The 13,736-nt window shown below is 41.5% G+C and overlaps 2 protein-coding genes across 5 annotated transcripts in view; one reads left to right on the top strand and one right to left on the bottom strand.

Moving 5' to 3' along the window:
* LOC128624864 (ataxin-7) overlaps positions 1-8,720 on the bottom strand; it is a 32,890-nt gene extending 24,170 nt beyond the window's left edge. For 3 of the 4 annotated variants that reach the window (XM_053652684.1, XM_053652687.1, XM_053652686.1), the window contains exons 1-3: positions 7,550-8,720; positions 5,411-5,506; positions 626-836 (exon numbers count right to left, since the gene is read on the bottom strand). In XM_053652684.1, the coding sequence (XP_053508659.1) occupies positions 626-827 (202 nt within the window). In that variant the 5' untranslated portion in view covers positions 828-836; positions 5,411-5,506; positions 7,550-8,720. The remainder of the gene's footprint in view (positions 1-625; positions 837-5,410; positions 5,507-7,549) is intronic. The other variant, XM_053652685.1, reaches the window with a different exon arrangement.
* Positions 8,721-8,973: 253 nt separating this feature from the next.
* Positions 8,974-13,506, top strand: thoc7 (THO complex 7). Its single transcript, XM_053652689.1, has 8 exons — positions 8,974-9,038; positions 9,763-9,883; positions 10,023-10,150; positions 11,117-11,203; positions 11,302-11,359; positions 11,485-11,551; positions 12,373-12,442; positions 13,306-13,506. Exons 1-8 carry the CDS (start codon positions 9,020-9,022, stop codon positions 13,365-13,367), a joined length of 612 nt encoding a protein of 203 aa, XP_053508664.1. The 5' UTR covers positions 8,974-9,019; the 3' UTR covers positions 13,368-13,506.
* Positions 13,507-13,736: the final 230 nt, after the last annotated feature.

The raw sequence follows: 13,736 nt of genomic DNA, 5'->3' as shown, positions 1-13,736 counted from the left end.
TAAAACGTGGTGTATAAACACTGGGGGGTATAAACAGGTAAAATGTGGTGTATAAACACTGGGGGGGGTATAAACAGGTAAAATGTGGTGTATAAACACTGGGGGGGTATAAACAGGTAAAATGTGGTGTATAAACACGGGGGGGGTATAAACAGGTAAAATGTGGTGTATAAACACTGGGGTGGTATAAACAGGTAAAACGTGGTGTATAAACACTGGGGGGTATAAACAGGTAAAATGTGGTGTATAAACACTGGGGGGGGTATAAACAGGTAAAATGTGGTGTATAAACACTGGGGGGTATAAACAGGTAAAATGTGGTGTATAAACACTGGGGTGGTATAAACAGGTAAAACGTGGTGTATAAACACTGGGGGGTATAAACAGGTAAAATGTGGTGTATAAACACTGGGGGGGGTATAAACAAGTAAAATGTTGTGTATAAACACGGGGGCGCATAAACACTGGGGGGTATAAACACGGTGAGCTGACTAACTGACTGAATGTTTGTTCTATAATCAGGTAAACACTTGCTCTGCTGTTGCTACTTTACCGCCGGCTGCCTTTTTCTTTCTTTTCTTTTTTTTTTTTACTCGTTGCTATGGGTTACGGCTCGAGCACTCACCGTCGGTCGCGTGCAGCTTCGCGGCGTCCACCCAGCAGCTCCACGCCTGGCCCAGCATGACTTCCGGACTCGGGAGAGACGCCGCGCGCTCGCCGATGGCCGCCATTGCTGACGCGCCTTCAGTCCGCTGCTGCTGGTGTCTGGGCGGCGCTCTGGCGCGCTGCTCCGCCCGCGGCTCGCCCTCCTCGTCCCTTTCCGACATGCTTCACCGCTAGAACGGAGCGCGCGCACACGCACACAAACACACACACATACAGCCAGTCAGCGCTCCGGTTAAACACACCGAGGGGCGAATCCGCGATCATTTCCCCCTCCTCCACCTCTGAGCTGAGCTGAGCTCGGGACTCCCGGTGTGAGATCGCATCGATATGATTACATCGATCACCGATTTAATACGAAACTGGCTTTATGGAGAAATTAAAACTTCGGTCCGGATCACGTGAATCAGCGAAACCCAGGCCACACACACGTGTTCAGACTGAACCAAAGATTAGTTTTCGTGTCAGCCTTTGTTCACTAATAACTCTATTTGCATTATTCAAAGCGTCACTGAGGAACTATTTACTGAACACAACCGAAACAAGTCAAATATGCACATTATAAAATATATATTAATAATAAACCCGATTTACGTTTAAAAGTACACTCAGAAACTGTTACAGGAAAACTTCACCCTGACACACAAATATGTTTATATTGAAATATCAGTCATGTGCTCAGTAATTGTGATGATGATGATGATGGGGGGGGGGGCATATTTATTTAAAGCACAGTTTAATAGGAGGGGTTAAAAAAAAAAAAAAAAGATCAAGAGCTCATCATTTTCCAGTGATGAGATATTAATGAGATATCCATCGCAGAGGTGGATAAGTCGGCGTGAGCGCTGGACTCGCGGTCCCAGAACGCGGTGCAGTTATACGAGTGAGGTATGCTTAGGTGGCGATCTACGAGACGACGGTTATGTTAACGGCGACATTGGCGTGAAAGTTTGAGCGTTTGGAGCGTACAGACGGAAAACACTAAAGCGCCACTGAATCGCTCTCTAGACAAGAGATAGCGCAAGAGCCAAATCCTCCTGCACAACTACCTGTAGTGTAGGTGGTCAAACGGCATTGTGGGTAATATAGAAAACCGTCAAAGAAAGAAGTGTAAATTTAAAATGATAAATAAATAAATAAAAGAAGTCGGTGCAGGACACTCGAGTTCTTCCGCTCGGACCTTGGTGAACCATGTCGTCATGGAGCTCGCTTTGTGCACAGGGGCGCTGTCATGCTGGAACAGGTTTTGGGCCTCTTTGCTTGTGATTTGTAATTGTAAAGCTACAGCATACAGAGACACTCTATACAATCATGTTCTTCCAACTTTGTAGCAACAGTTTGGCAAAAAGCCACATATGGGTGTGACAGTCAGGTGTGCACATACTTTTGGCCTTATAGTGTGTTACATTTCGAGCCTCAGGGTGAGGGGAGGGGGGCATTTTATTTACATTTTTAAGGGAAAGGTCACGCCCTCGGTCTCCTGACTGATATAACTCATGCGCACATCACACTCAATATTACTACAAAAATCCTTTGTCCCATTTATTTAAAAAATGAAGTGTGTTTCAATTCTCTGTTTTCACTTCCTGCATCTCGCGTAGGAAATATGACATTACTCCCTTCTTGCATTTTAATAAGTTCATGCCTCGTATTTCGGACCTTAATCGCAAATCCGCCAGCATTTAAAAAGCGTCTAGGTGCCAGAGCACACGTACACGGGACATGAAGATGAACCGGCTCTTCTCCTAATTCACCTCAATGCCGATTTCCTGTGTGCTGGGTGAACAGCGGGAACTCGCATATTACCGTATGGATATTGTGCGTCATACTTCATGAATCCACGAATCTACAACCGTCTACTACTACTGTTAAAATGCTTACAGCTTAACTGCTGTTAATCTTTTTTCTTTTCCTCTAGTTCATCTTCACAAAAGGTCAAAAGCAACTGTGCAACAGTATACGCCGCCTCACGCAGCCGATACGCTTACATAATACATACGCTTTTTTAAAAAAATATTGCATTTATTCGGCACAGGTGACAGATCTGCTCAGTCTTGTGTATAAATCTCTTTCTGTAGCCTTGGTACACGATCCAACCTACACTCCAGCCTCGCCTCCAGCTTCTAGTGAAAGTGTGTGTGTGAGAGATGGACTTACGCGCAGAGAGAACAAACATGAGTCTTTTCATTTGCATAGATAGATAAATAGATAGATAGATAAATAAATAAATAAATAAATAAAAATACTAATAATAAAAGACAGATTGATTGACAAAGCCTTTCGGACTGCACTAGATCTGCGCTTATACAAACGTATTATATCGTACATTACAAACTTTGCTTGTTTTGCTCACTGAATTATTATTTTTTTAATCTCCAGCTGGCCTCAGATGCTGATTCAAGGGCTGACTTGTAGCAGTGATGTGGAACAGACCATAAAATTACAAGCAACAGTCAAGCCACAGGTGTTTAACAATGGTTTGACGACGTGTGACGGTCAGTTTGGTGTCTCGGGACGCTTTCGCACTTATTGCTTTGTTTCGAGGATTCGCAATCAAAGTTAAACTGATTCTTTTCGTTCGTTTGATAATCGGTTTCGTTTCACTCCGTTTGCACGCGCACAAACAAACAAACAAACAAACACACACACACCCGGTCAGGTCAGAAGTCTGGAGACTGAAATGTTTCTCATGATCTTAATAACCTTTTGATCTGAAGCTGTATGATTAAATGTTTGAAATCTGTGTTATAATTGTGCCGACATATTAATTTCTCTCATTAGAAAACTAACATTTTATTTACAAAAAAATAAAAAAAATTTTTTATATATATATATATATATATTTTTTTTATTTATTTTTTTTTTTTTTTAAACGGACGACTCGGAGTGAAATATTCCAGAAAGTAGCCGATAAGAGTGCAGCGTAGGTGTGAACTCCTTTAATACTGTTTAAAAAGCATCTCAGGAAAATTCCTCAAGAAATCGGGTAAGAAAACACCAAGAATACATTTCTGGAAATTCTAGGCAAAAACAGTGTCTACTTTGAAGATGCTAAAATACTAAATTATTCTGGCTTTTTTTTATCACGACATAATTCCCATAGTTCCATTTGTGTTACTCCAGAGTTTTGATGACTTTATTTATTATTATTATTATTCTAAAACATGGAGGAAAAAAACAAAAATAAAGAACGAGTATGTGTAAATTTTTGACCGGTAGTGTAAATTATACAAACACAAAGGAAAAGGCTGGCTGATGGGTGCGCAGATTTGAAAATAAATCTCTTTCACTCGTTAGTCAGAATTCTGAGCAAACCTTTTACCGTTGCACAGAGAAATCATAAACATTCAGGAATGGAGAACATGGAGGAAGAACTCTGTCATCTGGCTCAGTTCGGCAGCTCACCTACGCGACCCAAATCACACGCCATGTTCGGTTCACTCTCCGCGGTCGGATCAGCGTCTCGCCGCGCTTCAATCGCCATCGTGTTCTCGTCTCCCTGAAGAACGCGACCAGGGTTCTGTTCAAAACACCCTGCATACTTTAAAGAACCCGTCACACTACATCTATTAGCTCCTACACATCGCCTGTGATTTCAGTGTGACTTGAGAACATGGAAACACTGTACTGGATGCTAATTGCTATGACAGCGTTGGCCTTTGCAATGCTGCCAAAAAAAAAAAAGCGAATGAGTCCAACTAACCATGCCAGTGTGTGTGTGTGTATGTATACATGGTGATCATCCTGACCTGATCTCAGACCCTCCAGCTGACTTCACGTGATCCAAATCGTTCTGGTGAAAATAATGCACCCATCTTTAAGCATTTCGTTACCTGTCTAATAAGAACAGAGCTTTACGGATTTTTAAAAGTCTCAGTCAGGACTCGGGTTTTGCACGTAGATCGAGGAATGCTCAGCAAGTTAATCTACTTATTAAAGAGATAGACGCTCCACGTGGCAAAACGAGAAAGTGATCCAATAACGACTGTTTAGGAATAATAATAATAGTAACAACAACAGTGTGATTACAGAGCGAACAGGAAGTCCCTAACAGTCTCATGTCTATCAGTGTGATACTTTTGAATCAGCCGGTCACCACGGAGGTGGTATCGTTAATCAAATAAGGAAGTAAAAAAAATTATATTTCGATATAGTTCGATGTCACACAACTGTGGCCGAGTATCACGTATCCAGTCTCTTACACCACGGCATCGGAAATCGGATCGGTCAGTAGGTGCTGATTCATTTTCCACAGCAGCAGCTAAATCACAGGTTTATATTAAAGCACGTTTGTTTGTTTGATGTTTGTTTCTATAGTAACAAATCATTTACAGGGACTTGAATGAGACAGCTAGTAATAAAGAGAGTTTATTATTACAACAACAAGAACAAGTCTGAATGTTCATATGGTACATTTTTCTGTAAGTGTAACATTTACGGAAGGAGTCTCCAGTGTCAGCGCTTTGTAACGGCTGGTAAGTTTTCCACCAAGGGAAAGTCGTCAGGACTGCAGAGTTAACGGTTTGTGGATTTTCCGTAACGCGACAACCGACAAGCTGCGCCTCCCGTCCCTTCCCATCCCGCCACCCCGTCGCCGATTATTTCGCCATAACAGCATGTGATCTATTCCTTACTGTTTTGCCTATCTGACGCTGCTATTCGAGCACGAGTGTTTTAGCGATTGTTTCTCACACAGTGTGGTGAAAGTGCCCCTGGTTTTCCTGTGTGAACAAAATAAGTCTCATACCTACTGAAAAGTGAAAAGCAGAAGTCCGCAGCCCGAATCAGCAGCTCCTCATCGGCTTCCCTGGTTGCGCTCGGCCACGCGTGCTGAACACAGGACCTGCAGGCACACCGCAGAGGCAGAGAGGGAAAGCTGATCGCATTGTTTTCATCGTCTGCGCACAATAATCGCCATTTAGGGAGTCGGCCGAGTGTCTGCTGACAGGAGATGCCGCTCGGCCGAAGGCCAAGTGAATCTGGTTGTGGCTTTCTGGTACATGAGCTACTTATGGAGCAACCCGCCGCTACAGAGTAATCCGATCCGATAAGCACTATCCCTGGTTAACCACCTGAGAGCTCTGCAGTTGGCATCCCGTTAATCCCTCTTCCAGACAATAAATAAATATATAAATAAATAAACAAACGCAGTTCTGAAAACTCTCTGAAAGCTTTGATCCATGATAACGCAGGTGAATTCAACACTAAAGGCTTCCTTCTGAAGGTATTTTAAAGTAAATGAGCCTGTAACTTACACGTGTAAGGAAGAAACGTGCGTAAATGTCACTCCTCTGAAAGAGAAATACCACTTCAAAATGCCTTCGCCTGACATTATCGCAAGCGGTGGAAATGGCATTTATGCACATGGTGACGGTCTGCGGTGGTTATTCGGCGGGACCACCAACCTGCAGTTTGCGTAACCGGTTAAAAATATATATTAAATAAATAAATACATTTTTAAAAATCCCCCTCAAAGTGGAGCTTAGGAAGCTTTCTGTCTTACCGGCGACAGTAAGGACTCCGACATGCGCTCAGAGATTTTAAATTATTTCGTAATCAGTGGACGTGAATATATATATCACGAGTCGCGATACACCGTCTTACCGCCCTGCTAGTGAAATCGAATCACATCGTAGTATCACCAAACATCGGATCGAAATCGTATCGATCTTCACCTCTACCTAGCACATCCCTGATCCAAGCCTTAAAAGAAAATGATGATAAAAAGCCATGAGTATAAAGACGTCATGAGAAATATCAGTCACTAGAAGAAGAAAAAAAAATCTGTTTAAATTAAGCTCCATTTCAGTTGTATACTGTACACTGCTACAGGCTGAATCCTGAATGGCTCCCTACTGTTAAAATAGTGCACTTCGTACAGTGTACACGCCATTATGAGGTGTCCTATGTAGTGCATTTGTATAGGAAGAAGCGTTGTATTTGGTGTTCAGCCATAACAAACGCCTACGTTCTGAATAACGCGAGGATTTCATGGTTGATAATTCAGCAGCTACTATGTAAACAAGAATATATGTTGTCAATAGATATTCAGGATTTTTTTTTTTAATTATTATTAAATACGCCTAATTACGTCTGAATGAAAACATTTACCAGAAAAATATACATTTAAAGAAATGAAAATGGCAGTTATGTGCGCAAACAGCGTAGTTTCTCGGGGGGAAACTCGGTTAGTTTGACATTTTCAGAAACGAAATCGTTTCGACCGAGGAAGAAATTTGTTCTTTTTGTTTATAAATGTCATTTCCAAAAGTTTGTTTGTGTTGGTGTTAGTGAGCTGTCAGTGCTTCATTCATTCAGTATGCTGTTGTAGTGAGAGTTGGTCACTTCACTAGAACAAGTGCACTTGGACAGCGTGAAAGCAAAGCAAAAAAAAAATATATATATATATATATTTTAAAATAATAAAAATAAACGGCGAAACAAAAACAAACCAGAAAAGTGCAGCCGATAAAGTCAGAAAATGTACGACACATTCCCGTCGAAATATCACGGAGTTAAAAGCGGATAAGATTTAAACTTAGATAAGAATTACGTCACTAAGATAAAATGCTACTGCCATTTGAGGGGGGGGGGGTGAGGAAGAGGAGGAGGGGGCGCGCGCGCGCGCGCTAGCTGCAACTTAGCTTCTCTGCTAACTGAAAAGCCTTAGCATGTTAGCATCAAAACCTCGACTCTGACTCTCTGACACTCTCTCCCTCTCTCTCTGTCTGTCTGTCTGTGGCATGTTTAGCTTCCGCGCTGCTAGCGGGCTAAACTGAAGCCATTTGTAGCTCAGCGTTAGCATCGCTAGCATTAAAACTGTCCCTGTTTGAGCAGCGGAACAAACCATTAGCAGCTAACGCCGCTGTCATCTTTGTTCTCTTACCTACGTCCCGGACCTCAGAGATCCGAGCCGGGCTCCGAGAGCGAGCAGATGTGTGAGCCGTTAGAGGAGATTGAGAATGAGTCTGGGGGAGGAACGCAAAGCGGCGGCGCAGTGCTCAGGGACTGTGGAGGTCTTCGCCAGGTGCTTCCATGTCTGTTTACCAGGCAGCATTCTGGGACCGAGCGCGTCACTTCGGCAGTGCGCATGCGCAGCACGCCGCTCATCACTCCACCGCCGCTGTCTGCCTGTCAACCAGTTACGGGCGCGTTTTCACCCCCTACCCGTAATCCGGCTGAACGCTAATCCCGCGCGGTGATTGGGCAAGCGTTCGAACTCACAAGCAGCAAGCTGATTGGATCGTGAACTGACCAATCCTGACGTAGGACGCCAGAAGGAAGGGAAATAAAGAAATAAATTAATAAATAAATGGAAAACTAATAAATATATACATTAATAAGTAGCCTAAATGAACGAACGAACGAATGAATACAGTAAATAGGAAACGAATAAATAAATAAATAAATAATTGGGAAACAAAAAAATTAACATTAATAAGTAGCCTAAATAAATGAATGAATACAGTACTTGGGAAACAAACAAATAAATTAATAAATGAGAATCGAATAGATGGATGGATGGATTCTATGTTCATGTTCACATCAAGTATTGACATTCAAACTTTTGTTTATTCCTGAATTTTCTATCCATAGAACCGAAGGTACACCAGTGCTCATGGTGGGGGGGGGGGGGGGGTGAGCCATATAAGCAGCACTTTTCCCTCGTTTCATAAAAACCTCAGTTGCATTGAAGTTTGATTCTTGTTTCCATATTACAGAGTTTAGATTTGAACTGAATATCATCCTGGGAACACTGAGACCGAGACACCACTGCAGAGATTAGACCCATAATAACCAATAACAACTCCTTTAATAGTAGTTGATTTTAATCAGCACTGTAAAATGTCTAATAAAAAACAAAAACAAATGCATACATACATACATACATACATACATAATTACAGAGCTTTTGGGCAATAAAAAAAGTAGAATAAAATAAACAACAAGGACAACAGCCTAACAACTGTAAATAAAAAACAAAAATATTAATCAAGGCACTTTTTATTTTACTCTTAATCCACTTTAGGGAATATTAGATAATGATTAGCTATCAAAATCCCACTTTCCTTTTTTTGACAAAATATAAATAACGTAAAATAAAAAAGGAATTGCCTGGATATGGGTACATATTACGCATATATACAATTTATAACAAACGAACCAAAACCTTTGTTTTTTTCAACAATCAAGAACTAAAAGTGTGTGATGTGTGTGAACGTCTGCGTTTAGCAGTGAGTGTAATAAAGGACGCGTCCATAGGCGGCGCTGTTTCACGCAATGCCTCTTATTTTGTTCATTTCCGGGAGTGTCAATAAAGTTTTATCGAAAGCTCTCACTGTACACCGAGGAACAAATGGGCACCATAACTGATGGTAAGATCATGGCCGAGTATAATAGCTGAAACGATTACATCACGTTTATTGTTTTTAACGTTGAGTGAGAAACACGGTGTGGATTGAGGCATGTTTCTAGAACGAGCAGAAATCACTCGGTCGCTGTGACGCTAACAGATTAGCCGAAGTGATGTAGCTACACAGCTGGGGCTCGTTTTATTACCAAGGCAACGTAAATTATTATAATTAAATTTATCTAAACGTATGGGAATGATAATAAACACACGAATGATTAAATATGTACGCGAAATCCTCTTTCTGTAAGGCAGCTAGTAGCTACAATAAGGCATAAATTATAAAGAGTTCAAAGCCTGAGAATGTATTCCCCAGGCTGAATAACAAACCGCTCACTGTTTCCTTTCTAGGTTCCCTACAGAGTGTAAGAAATAGTGGCGTTTACAGAGTATATAGTGCGCTTATTATAGAAGTAGGAGTTCTTTGGGATTCAGCCCACGTCTAAAAGTAAGGTAGTGTTTACAATTAGCAAAGAAAGAGAATTAAAACATGTTCAAAACTTCAGAATATTATTAATAACCATCATAACATTATTAAGTTCAGCACATGAGTCAGAATCAGGAATCAAAGTATAACAACTTGTTGCTAGTTAAGTTATGTACATTTCCATACCCCCCTAAAAAAAAAAACAAGAAAAAAAAAAACCCACATTTAACTTTTACACTCCTGTGCCTTGTCTTTATTGCAGATGAGGTCATCCGTAAGCGGCTGCTCATCGACGGCGACGGAGCCGGAGACGACCGACGCATCAACGTCCTCCTGAAAAGCTTCCTGAAATGGTGCCACTCGAACGTGACACCAGAAGAAGGGTGATTTATTTGTTTGTTTGTTTGTTTGTTTATTTATTTATTTAAAATCAGTCGTATAATCAGATCTATGCTTTTACTAGTTACAGGTCCGTTACACCGCTACAGACTTGAAAGTTTGTGCCGTCTGCTTTTCCTGCAGGTTCGCTCAGTACCAGAGGATGCTCGGAAGCTTGTCGCAGTGCGAGTTCTCGATGGGAAAGACGCTTTTGGTGTATGACATGAACCTGAAGGAGATGGAGAACTATGAAACGATCTACGCAGACATCGGTGAGAGCGGCGACACGATGTCCGAACTCGGAGAGTCGCCCTAGGTTCACGCTGGAAAGTGTCAGGCGAACGCTTGTTTTCTACGCACGGGCATGACGCGTAGCTATGATTTCGGCGGCATTTCGATCGAGAACAATCAAAATATGAATTCTATGCACATTAGATGGAATGCCTTAAAGCGACGAATCCAGACGATCAGCCTGAAGGACAAATCGCGTTTCTTCGGTTTCCTCACAAACAACTCGCAGCTCCTACTCTGAGCCGGTTAGTCGGTCCCTCCTGTACGGACCGGTTAGTTCCTATTAACTGTTCACACAGCAAACTTAACTACGGTTTCAAATTATCCTGTCATACTCGACCTCTCGTTAATCGTGTTTGGAATAGAAAGTGAGGCCCGACCTGGTCTAACGCCATTGTAGCTCAGCCACCATAAGGTTCTCCGTTTCACGCGTTCTGAGATGCTTTTCTGCTCACCACGTTTGAGAGCCTTACAGAGCGGTTAATACAGGGAGTTACTCCAGCCTTCGTGTCGGCTCAAACCAGTTTTTCTGTTCTCCGTTATGGATGTGATGCGTCTTAAACGATCCTTCACTGCCTACAAATACACATGGCTGCTGGTTAACTCTGAGAGCGCTGAAGTAGGACAAGAAGACTAAGAATGAAATAAGAAACCACCCTTTAACTTTAACCGTGTTGGTTACATGAAGTAAAAAAAAAAAATCTTATACATGAGACTCTTTTTTTCTTTCTTTCTTTCTTTCTTCTGTTACGTGTAGGAGCACTTCCGATATTTGACGGATAAATGATAGCATTTCTTATAAAGTCAATCAGAGCGGTTAAATATAGACGCGTGACGGTATTTTAACGGTAATTCCTTTTACATTTTGATAGAATCAGAGCAGGTCTACTACAAATATCTGCGTTTGAGATTTCTGCGCTTATTTCTGGTCTGTTTCCTCGACACAGAGCAAAGTATATCAGCCGCACACGAGAAAATCGGCGAGTGCAAAAAAGAGATCCAGAGAGCAAAGCGGATACGAAAGAACCGCCAAGGTGTGAATACTACGTTACATCTGTATATCATGTAATAATAATAATAATAATAATAAACATCATACAAGTCATGAGAGTGCGATTTTCTTGTATTTTAGAGTATGATGCTTTGGCAAAAGTCATCCAGCAACATCCAGACAGACACAAAACAATGGAGTAAGTATAATTACTGTTTAATGAAGCGCATAGACACGCTAGTATAAATGATATAAAGATATTTTAATAATAATGTCTTTTGTTTTTTTTAAATTTATTATTATGGTATGATCCTGTCACCACAGGCAGCTTGAAGCGCTGGACAAAGAACTTCAACAGCTTTCCCAAATCAAAGAGAATGTAGAAGATAAGGTAAGTTTCTGGTCATTTTGAGTCGTCCCTGTGTGTGTGTGGTTCTCTCTCTCTCTCTCTCTCTCTCTGTCTCTCTCTCTCTCACTCTGTCTTTCTCTCTCTCTCTCTCACTCACACTCTGTCTCTCTCTCTCTCACTCACACTCTCTCACTCACTCACTCACTCACAATCTCTCTCTCTCTCTCTGTCTCTCTCTGTCTCTAACTCACGCTCTCTCTGTCTCTGTCTGTCTCTCACTCATTCACACTCTGTCTCTCTCTCTCTCTCTCACTCATTCACACTCTGTCTCTGTCTCTCACTCACTCTCTCTCTCTGTCACTCACTCTCTCTCTCTGTCTCTCTGTCTGTCTCTCACTCACTCTGTCTCTCTCTCACTCACTCTGTCTCTCTCTGTCTGTGTGTCACTCTATGTCTGTCTGTCTGTCTGTCTCTCTCTCTCACTCACTCACACTCTGTCTCTCTCTCTCACTCACTCACACTCTGTCTCTCTCTCTCTCACTCACTCACACTCTGTCTCTCTCTCTCTCACTCACTCACACTCTGTCTCTCTCTCTCTCACTCACTCACACTCTGTCTCTCTCTCTCACTCACTCACTCTCTCTCTGTCTGTCTGACTCCCTCTCTGTCTCTCTGTCTGTCTCTCACTCATTCACACTCTGTCTGTCTCTCACTCACTCTCTCTCTCTGTCCGTGTCACTCACTCACTCTCTGTCTGTCTGTCTCTCTCTCTCTCTCTCTCTCTCTCTCTCTCTCTCTCACGCACACACACACGTCACAAAAAAAAACAGCACTAATCTTTCACTTTCTGTTTTTCCCCTCAGTTGGAGCTGCGTAAGAAACAGTTCCACGTGCTTCTCAGTACCATCCAGGAGCTTCAGCAGACGCTAGACAGTGAGTCCGAACTTCTGTTGAACCGCTACCTGGGCGCTCGTTACATTAAATCGTCAGGATCGGATGTTTACATAAATATCGAGACGAAACACTGAAGAATTCATATTAACACTTCACTTTTATTTATTTATTTATTTATTTATTTATTTTCATCTATACATGTAGTGTGGAGAGAGATTCTTTCGCTGTTCATAATTCGCAAATATTAATCGTGTCTTCCGTAGTTGTAGAGGAAAAAAATAATAAATCCGGTGGATGAATCTGTAGCTCAGGACAAGCAACTTCGACAGACGAGTGATTTCAACACACCGAACAAAATAAATAAATAAAATAAACATCATAAAATTTACTGACGTCTGCACGGCAAAAGATTTCGTTTGGTACGTAGCTGTGTGTATTGAACATAATCCACTTCATGGTGGTGTGACACACCCCGGCGCTGCGAGTCGGACAGGTAGAACGAGTGGGTTAATTAGCACGCGTGATTATATAACGCTCATGCTTTCTATGAAGTTAAACATGTCAAGCGCTAGCTGGACTCAAATAATTTATTTCACGAGATGCAAAGGCGGAACACCACAGCTCATACCCAAATGGTTCTTCGACGACTTGCTGACTTTATTTTTTATTTTTATGTTTTTGCTGAGTGCATGAATCCAAGCTGCGACACTTTCTGATCGATCAGATTTCAGTTTAATTAGGTCTCCAGGCAAAACGTGCGATTTAAATTCCAATAGATACGGTCTAGTTCTTAAAATGGCCAAATAATTCTTATTAAGATTTCAGTCAGGTTTATCAGAATTTCATACTTCCTGCATTTCTATCAGCTGAACTGTTTTGAATTTGTGTTTCTTGTTTGGCAGATGATGAAAAGATGGAGAGTGATGAAACGTCCCAAGAAAGCCCAATGGAGAACGGAGATTAGTTTTGGGGGTTTTTTTCCTCTCTATATAGTTTTTGTTTGTTTGTTTGTTTTTCCCCACCTTCCCCTTTCTCATTTCCATAGTATCTTTTAATACAACGTTACAAAACAGTGTAATAAAAGTGATGTGAAGTTTTCAGAATCCTTTGTGTTTTTGTCTCTTTATGTGTATAAAATATACACGTGACCAATCAGCCATAAGATTAAACCCACTGACAGGGAAGTGAATAACATTGATTATCAATGGCACCTGTGAAGGGGTGGGATTGATTATTATTATTATTATTATTATTATTATTATTATTATTATTATATGTTAGGCAGCAAGTGAAGCTCAGTTCTCAAAGTTGATGTGTTGGAAGAAGGAAAAAT

This window comes from Ictalurus furcatus, chromosome 21, assembly GCF_023375685.1.
Source record: "Ictalurus furcatus strain D&B chromosome 21, Billie_1.0, whole genome shotgun sequence".
NCBI classification, from domain to species: domain Eukaryota; kingdom Metazoa; phylum Chordata; class Actinopteri; order Siluriformes; family Ictaluridae; genus Ictalurus; species Ictalurus furcatus.
The sequence above is the reverse complement of the archived record's forward strand: the minus strand, read 5'-3'. Positions and strand labels throughout refer to the sequence as shown.